This window comes from Engraulis encrasicolus, chromosome 16 (genome assembly GCF_034702125.1).
Source record: "Engraulis encrasicolus isolate BLACKSEA-1 chromosome 16, IST_EnEncr_1.0, whole genome shotgun sequence".
Lineage (NCBI taxonomy): Eukaryota > Metazoa > Chordata > Actinopteri > Clupeiformes > Engraulidae > Engraulis > Engraulis encrasicolus.
The window spans coordinates 20,708,146-20,717,001 of NC_085872.1; the positions used below are offsets into that span (position 1 = coordinate 20,708,146).

Consider the following 8,856-nt stretch of genomic DNA (forward strand, 5'->3'; position numbering starts at 1 on the left):
TTCAATTCAAGCGCACGCCTATCAACCTTGCGAAGACATTTCAGTTGTCATGGAGTTAGCATACACTTGCAAGGACTGTTGAAAACTGAAGTCCAGTGAGATACAAATGCAACAGAGGTCCTCTCTGAGATTCCACACCTCCAGTTGAAGACTTTTTCCGTCACACCAGGCAAATCTTTGGGAAAACCTGGCCATAGGCCTTCTACTGTATACACTCCCTGTATCTGATTCATGTTGCTGCTGGGAACTGGGAGCCTCCAGAAGCCAAGACAAGAAAATTCACTGTAAGCCTCTCTGCTGCACAATGCCCCGATGCAGATTCAAAGCGAGAGGGAAATGCCATGCTCAAGGTTTTCAATGCACAACACGCCACACTTTGTGCATTGCCAGGTGTGCAGGCAGGAGCAAACAGCGGAAGCCATTGCTCGATCCCAAACTGCTGTGCTTCATCCATGCCTGCCTACACCAATACTGTACATGCCTCACATTCAGAGGTTTATATCTCAGCATTCTGCTCGAGCCATGACACCCTCAAGCCAAGCTGAGAGCTGACAAAGCCTCAGTAAGTCACCTCGATATTGGAAGCAACAACCCTCCAGCAACCCTCACTTGCACTCGGCATCCTAGGCTTGAATACCATTCCACTGGTGAGCCATAATCTTCCTCCGGTGGATGGGTTTAACTAACAAGGGGGTCAACACGCACCATGTTGGAAGGTGAGATTAGAGTGATGTCTTTGTCATCTCCACTGACAAACACGACTGCATCCTCTGCTGCTCTGTTAACAGGGAGAGGCGTTTTGCTGTAGTCAGGCAAGGGAGTTTTGATACTGTACCTACCACACTGTATGGGGCACATAGAAAGAAGGGAAGATGGGCTGCTGTTTGCTAACCTGACTCTCGCGCAGATGGATTGTCACTGTGCGAGCTCACGAAGTGTAACGAAGATTGCACGAAGCACTAGGGGTCTCGCGAGAGCCAGGCTGCTGTTTGCTTCCTACTTAGATGATTTTGTCTCTTTTGGTCGACTCCTTTGCTATCACCTCATCCATCCTCATGCCATCACCTGCTTGACAGAAATTACCTGTGAGATATCCTGTTCGGCATACTAACCAGATCTGTTTGAGTTAAGCATTGAAGGGACAATGAAAAAAAGGCACAGGTCTCCACATGCAAAACCTTTGCAAGTTTACGAGTCAAGGTAAAGGCGTCAACCATGGTCTAATCAAGAAGCCTAAGGAGCCTGGCCTGGGGAACCCTCCATCGATCAATGACAGCGGGCTGCCGATAAATCTTCCGCACGTCGTTGAACCTTCCTGCTGCCTCAGCGCATCACTCTGATCTTGCTTTATGCCTCCTCAGCCCCATGTCAATTCCTCAGTGATCATGGTCATACTGTTTGCTATAGAGAAACTGAACAAAGTGTGGGGAGCACCACCCCTGTTTCTCCCCTATGGACGCTGATGAATACACAGCAACACAGCCCATACTGTACATGTAGCCTATACGGAATTAATTCGGCATGGATACCGTACCTTTCATTTCATTTCATTTATTGTTTATTTAGCAGGGACAGTGCATAATATACAATTGAGCCAGATTATAGCCACACGGCTAATTTTCAGCTGTAGTCCCTGGACAGGAATTGGCTAAAAACAAAAAGGATTAAAATGAATAATAATACAAGAATTTGATAATACAATTAAAAGGTGCCCAATGTGCAAATATAGGCCCACAATATTGCATGGCCAAGAAGGCATAGTTAAAAGAATACACTAAAGAAACAAAAAAAAACAAGATGTATGATAAAGTAAACATAAAACAACAAACATAAGATGAATGACTAAACATGTTCACATCGCTGCCTTGTTTTACTACTACCTATTACCTACTCTGTTACACTATTTAGCACATAGAGACTTAAAAATATATGTTGCAGTCATTGCTACAGAAAACAAGAAAACATGATGCAAAGTCTGAAAGCATGATGAAAACCAAATCCACAGCCAAATTGTGTTATTTCATCCATGAGCACGCTGTATTAGGGCCAAAACATACCAAGGCGGAACGGAACGGCCACGGGACGAACGCGGTCTCTCTGCTTAGTTTTGGCCGGCGTGCTTTTCTCTGCCTTGCACACTGACAGCGTCGGCGTGCGCGGCCAGTCCTATTCAAAACCCTCCCCACAGCGAAAGCTAGCATGCTACTTTGCCATTCATTTGAATGAGACACCGCCGGTCGCCGGCGTGAAAAATACGCTCGAGTTCTATTTTCCAAATGCAGCGCGGCGCGGAGCCGGCTCCCGCGCCGCTGACGCCCGACTACCGCCGGTTGGTGTGTAAGGACAGATAGGTTTCAATGTATTTTCACTGACGCCGGTAAAAACCGTGGCCGTTCCGCGCCGCTTTACCGCCTTGGTGTGTCAGACCCCTTACATCAGTCACAAAGGAGAAATTGTGTGATATGAAATGGGCCAAGAACTATTACCATTCAGATACTGTATATTATTGAGTGTTTAACAATGAGCTGTCTGGCTTGTTGTTATCGTGATTAAGTTTCTGTCTCAGGAGACCTAAGACACATCGTCAGAAGCAGACAATTAGATAGGCCGACAGCCAGGCTAGCTGAGAGTAGCTCCAGTGCGGTCGCTCCCTGTAAGAGGTATCAACATTAAAACACTGAACTACTACAAATTATAGAAGATGGTCTCATAATGTATACTATTACTATTATCAATTACAATTAAAAATATATACGATCTAAGTTTTTAAATCATTGGGCTAGAGACAGTAGCATGTAATATTTGACTCACCAACTTCACTGTACTACTTTCACTGTTTGGTTGGTGTACTCCTTATTTTCAAGTCTTGAATTGAAAGCTTGTCAATCAACCTCTTTGGGGGGGTTTTGAATAACGCAGACACCACATTATCCTTTGGTACCCTCTAAATTGTTCACACACACCCTACTTTGTGGCTGGGCAGTCGGTTCACTCTGATCAATTTAGGCCAGGCAGCCAGTCTGGTGGCTGGTCTCTTCGACTGCCTCCTCAAAGCTCAATGTGGAGGACCCCTATAGAGCCTCAAACATGTTGTCTAGACTATAGTGACACTCAGTCTAAACAACATGCTCTGTTCTTTTATGGGGCTGATGTCTTGTGCTGACGCCACCAGTCATTCACAATTGTGTCGTAGGCCTACTGCTACACAATTTGACAGATGATTTATCAAACAAGTAAGGCCCCCTTTCTTTAAGTTCACATAAAGACACAAAGGCAATTCTAAAAATGTCCACGGCCAAGACTGTCAAGTCATGCTCAGTGTTCCTGTTTACCAATCTTGTCTGAGAGCAGACCGGTGCAGCCCTAAGTGGTTGCCAGGTAGGCTATTGCTCTCAACCACCTTTTTGGTAATGAATGGAACACTCATGTGTCCACTGACCTAAGATAGGCCAGCAGATGGATGCTGCACTTTCATTTTTATCCTTTTTATTTTATCTATTTGAACTGAGTGGCTTCAGCCCACAGGCCAAGAAATATATCTGATCATGGACAGTCAGTCAGTCCGTCACGAGTCAACATTCTGCCAGAAGCAATGCTTCCTAGATAAGCCAGAGATGAGGTATATGCAAAATGCATTTACTGTATGATTGAAAAAGTATAATTGTGACATATCCTACATTTCTACATGACATGGTGTGTCTTCAATATAAGCAAGACATTTTCAATTATATTGAGAAGCAGCCAGAAATAACTGCTGCTCCATCAACCAACAACAACCATTTCTGTTTCAAAAATCTCCATGTTGGTCTTACAATGTTGTCTTTAACGTTTCCCAGACTGTTATTAAGTCCAAGAAACCATGCTCTTTGAACACTGTGGCCTGTTCCAAACGAACGCATATTTCCCACGTCATCCTTCTACTGTAATCAAATCTTTGATCTCATCAGTAAGTGAAATTTCTTGCCATATCAGCTAGATCCTGTTCCAACAAGCTTAATTAAGACGTGTTCCTCTCTATTGACCTCCTGATAACCTCAGTAATTAACACATCTTTTTACCACTGGTTTACTCCGTCCTTAATTAAAAACTGCCATGATCAGACCAACACACTGAAAAGGCCTGCATTATATCTGACAAGCTCAAACTGATCGACCTACTAACCTAATATCTGTGTGGGTTGCATGATTATTTAAAGAACAGTAATTCCTTTCAACCATTCCCACCCATATTCTGTTATGATTGCAGCTAAGGCGCTGCTGTGGTTGAACAAATACTATAATGAATGAATGGACCTATGGATTAGCATGTCCTATAGCCGTGAGACTGATGGCTGGAAAACACCTAAAGAACGTCTCCCCCTCTGCATGTATTAACACGATACCATGGCAGCCAGGTGCCAGGTGCCATGACGGTAGGGACACATACACGCGAATTTGCGAACTTTGCCATTCATTCCTATGAGAGAGGCGATGGCAAGCGAAAGCAAGCGAAATTATTAAGGAAAGTTTAATGTTATGCAAATGAGGAGCGAATTCGCCTGCCGCGGCCCAATCAAATCAAGAACATGACTGTTCCATTCCATTTGATTCGCCGCGACGACCTGATGACGGTTGGTTTCGTCTCTCTTCGCTTCGCTTGCTTCGCCTCCTATGTGTCCCTAGCGTGATTCCAGAATATCATCCATGTCTGTACCAGGTGAACCCAAACTTACGGGTTCAGAGTGAAGCACAGATTGATATTCAGTTCACCACATATTCCTGTATGTGTGCTACTGTATGTGATCTTTCAAATTGTAAATGTGCAATACGCTTTCCGCAAGTGTAATTTTGGACCCTCGGCAGTGCATGGCGGCGTCGCCATCTAATTGAAATTTAGTTTGCACAGTCATTCTCCATGAGTTGCTTGTCAGCATTTGATTTGGGGGTTCTCCGTCAGTGTCAGGCAGATACTGGAGTGTAGGTCAGTGTTCATCTCTGGAGACTCCTTTGGAGCTGTTACCTACTGTACCACTGTCTTCAGCTGTGCCCGATATTTTATTCATTCCAGGGGCCCATCTTCCCAGGAGCACCTGTAGTCAGTGGTTCATGTTTTACAATTCATATTATAGGACATAGTCTGACCACACTGCTGACAGACAGCTACTCAAACTGTATGGCACATTTAAATGGCCATTTCTCATATCAGTATTATAGTTGCTCAATGTGCCAAATGTTTGCATAGACGTGTCTGTTAGCTTTAATGCAATTTATGACTTTATTAGCTGGTGAATGAATTGAATAATGCATCTTATTCATAATATTATAGGCCATTACCTCTTTCTATGAATCCCCATTACAGATTTTCAAACTAATCTTTACCCCATGTTTGATGCTTAGGCCTTAATTGCAATCAAATGCATTCAGTTGCTGTACTGCTGTCTGCTCCCCTCTTTGTCACTAGTTGTTTCTTCAGGGCTGGACTGGGGGAGAAATAGGGCCCGGGCACTTTTGTCTTAAAGGGGGCCCCTCATAATTAGTGGTGCAGAACTGACTCACCGCAGCCTCGTGGGGACCCTATTTTCAGAAATGTAAATATATATATAGTATATTAATGCATATTATTATTTTATTTTTTTTCACATTTCTGAAATGGGCCCACAAGGGTGTGGGGCCCACCGGAAAATGCCCGCTATGCCAGATGACCAGTTCAGCCCTGTTATCATACAATTTCATAGATGATGATCTTTGGGGTGTCAAAGTAAACATGATCGTCAGAAAACTAAATAATTGCCTGAAATATGATGTTTATTTCTTTCACAGTGTGTGCAGTAACAAATGAGAAGTTCAACCAAATCCATAAGGTGTTTAGACACTGTAGACAACAAAGATATTTAGTAAGATGAAAATATTGAGTATAAGTCACATTCCAAGAAAGGCTCTTAAAGAACATTCACATTTCTGAGATAACTGTTAGTTGCTACTTACTACCACTCTGGATTCCATCATGTCTGAGGCAAGCAGGTATTTTCACAAGCTTTGAGTTCGAGAATGTGGTAAGTGTCCAAGGATAAAAAAATGCCATAATACAAATAACAAACCTAGTTTCCCTTTGCTGCTGTTTCTTTCAAATATGGCCACAGAAGAGCGCAGAGAGGCTCCATGATGGCTATCTGTTGCTTCAAAGTTTAAGAGCTCATAGCACTTGAAGTGGCAGAGTGCAGTTGGAAATATTTGCAAAAAAACCCCTCCTGACAGTATTGTGTGCCAGCAGCCTTATCAGATAGAGACAGCACAGGGATGATTAACGATCCCCTCCAGAAGTAGAGATATCGATCCAGACAATCTTAGACCATGAGAAAAAGACAGAAGAATAAAGAAGAATAAAGAAAAATCAAAAGATGACAATGAAAGTGTTGAAAGTGTTCTGTTCATGAAATGCCATGAACACGGAGAGCCATGGGCACTCTGTCTTCTGCATGTCACAGCCATAATCTTCAGGGGACTCGGGATGGAGGGCAGCCTTCTTACCACAAAGCTGTAAATACACCCTGAACCCAGACACTCAGCCATTACAGTCACTTCACACTCATACATTAAGCATCTTTGTTTCAGTTTAAACATATCGGCTTGGCAAACATCTCAAACCACCACCCTTGTGGTCTTTTGAAAACTAGAAAGAGTCGCCACCCTTAATGTAACTATGAGGCACGTACCCAATCCCCATTCTTAAATGGTTAAAAAAAGCGAAGGGTAAAAATTCTTTTCATGTGTTTGGCAGTTTTGAAGAGTTGAACGCTTAGCAAAATCTCAGAGTCTATAATTAAACATAATGAGGTCATTAAGACTTGTACACCCCACCTGGGCGTTTTTTTGAAGAGTAAGGGGAATTGTGGCAAGGACTGTGGAATTCACATTTTTCTGCATCCTTCACGTGATTGGCTGATCCGAGCAGTTTGCAGGGTATATATTGCATCCATCCCAGCAATTAGATATTCGCTTCAACACTCAAGCACTGAACTCCTCTGAACTCAACTGCACTCGCAGTCAACACAAAGAAGGTACAGTAAGACTTTTTTCTTGTAACTTACAGCATCTTTTAGCTCCAGAGTTTTGTGTTTCTCCTTATGCAGTAAAAAAAACTTCTCCATACTCTTCTACTATGTACAGTGTGAAGATGCAGGCTGTTATTTTCGTCATGTGCCTCCTGGGCTACTCCCTGGCTGCCCCTGTAAGTTCCCCTCTCTGTACAAGTTATCTTTTCCAGGAGTTTTTTTTTGCTAGACTTTCTGTCTGTTTACTCAAAAAAATAAAAAATGTAGAAATGATTGATACAAAAAGCAAGTTTAAGCTGTTCACACTCTCAATCTTTCTCCTATAGGCCCCTGATAGCAACAGCAATGAGGTACGAATAAAATGGAAATATGCTTGCATGATGGGTTATACTTAGGAATGATGATGCAGAGAGTTGACGATGTGCTCATGTTTTGTTTGCCGTGTTTTTGTAGCAAATTGCCGCCCATGCAAACACAGCTGTGCAGCTGATGGAATTGTACAGACTTCTTGGACAGCACGTGAGTTCAGAATAACAGTGTGATGATGATGACTGCTTGCTGGAGTTTATGAGATCCACATTGTGTAATTTTTAAAACATATCCTTTTGGGTGGAGAATTGGATTAGCTAACATGCAGAACTGATTAACTCTTTTTTTGTGTGTGTTTTCTTGTAGGGAATTGCAGCTCCCGCTCCTGTAAGTTGCATTTAATACATGTTAAGTCCATTTTGACGTTCTATACTAAACCCTAGGGGCTTAAACATCTGTGCATGCTGCTGAATTTTGGGCCTGGATGGGAGGCATGCAGTGCCACTAGGTGACACTGTCAGGTAGAATTGGCTGATATTTAATGTCTTACAATTAAGTAGTCGATTTCCAGTCAGCATTATTTGTAGTAGGCCTATATAAATACATTCCAGTAACTATATCAACTGAATCAATCATTTCAAGGCTGGCTGTATGCCCAGCCTGTTAAGGAGTTTTCAAATTAAAAACTGTTAATGATGGACTTCCTCTTTTGAAGTTGCCTGGATTTTTCCCTTTTTTGAATTGAACTGATCCCCTTCATCCAAGAGCACCCAACAAATATACTTTTTTGAGCTACCAGCCATTTTGTGTTTTAGAAACTGTTAACTTTCAAACATCTATGTGTAACTTCCAACATAAAAATGTATCCGGACGGGGCCTAACTTTCCTTCCCATGCTTCTTTTTGTTGTTGTTCACAGGGTGCCCCAGCTGAGCCTCCCATGGTAAAGCAGACACACAAAATAAAAGAATCCATCCAGGATTCTCTGTCAATATTACACTCATTATCACATCATTTACACCGCTGCTACAACAGTGTGCCATTGAGTAATGGATTTTTGAATGGACATAATTTTCCTAGCTTGCAGCAGAATTGTTCTCACACACAACAACAACAACAACAACAGCAAAGCATTTCTTGATCTGATTTGATGGATGTGTTTTGTCACTTTATCTGTTGTGCTCTAATTTTCTTTCATGTCCTATATTTTTGCCTGTCTCTGTGTCTCTTCCTCTGCCTTTCACTCCTCCCTTGTCGCTCTGCCCCTCCACCCTTCACTCTCACTCTCTCTCTCTCTCTCTCTCTCTCTCTCTCTCTCTCTCTCTCTCTCTCTCTCTCTCTCTCTCTCTCTCTCTCTCTCTCTCTCTCCCTCTCCCCCTCTTCTTCCCCTGTCTATACATCTCCTTGGCCCTGAAGCTGAACACTGCACCACAGGTATCATTGCACATACGAGACTTGTCATTTCCATATTCACTGCCCTCTGTCTACGGCAAATGGGCCCTTGTCAATGAGCAAACT

General features: G+C 42.8%; 1 protein-coding gene across 1 annotated transcript in view; it reads left to right on the forward strand.

Moving 5' to 3' along the window:
* The first annotated feature begins 6,980 nt into the window (after window positions 1–6,980).
* The window catches only part of enam (enamelin), a 3,297-nt gene continuing 1,421 nt past the window's right edge, over window positions 6,981–8,856 (forward strand). The window contains exons 1-7 of the mRNA XM_063220281.1: window positions 6,981–7,036; window positions 7,146–7,206; window positions 7,357–7,380; window positions 7,484–7,549; window positions 7,706–7,726; window positions 8,258–8,281; window positions 8,755–8,772. Of these exons, the coding sequence (XP_063076351.1) occupies window positions 7,153–7,206; window positions 7,357–7,380; window positions 7,484–7,549; window positions 7,706–7,726; window positions 8,258–8,281; window positions 8,755–8,772 (207 nt within the window). The 5' untranslated portion in view covers window positions 6,981–7,036; window positions 7,146–7,152. The remainder of the gene's footprint in view (window positions 7,037–7,145; window positions 7,207–7,356; window positions 7,381–7,483; window positions 7,550–7,705; window positions 7,727–8,257; window positions 8,282–8,754; window positions 8,773–8,856) is intronic.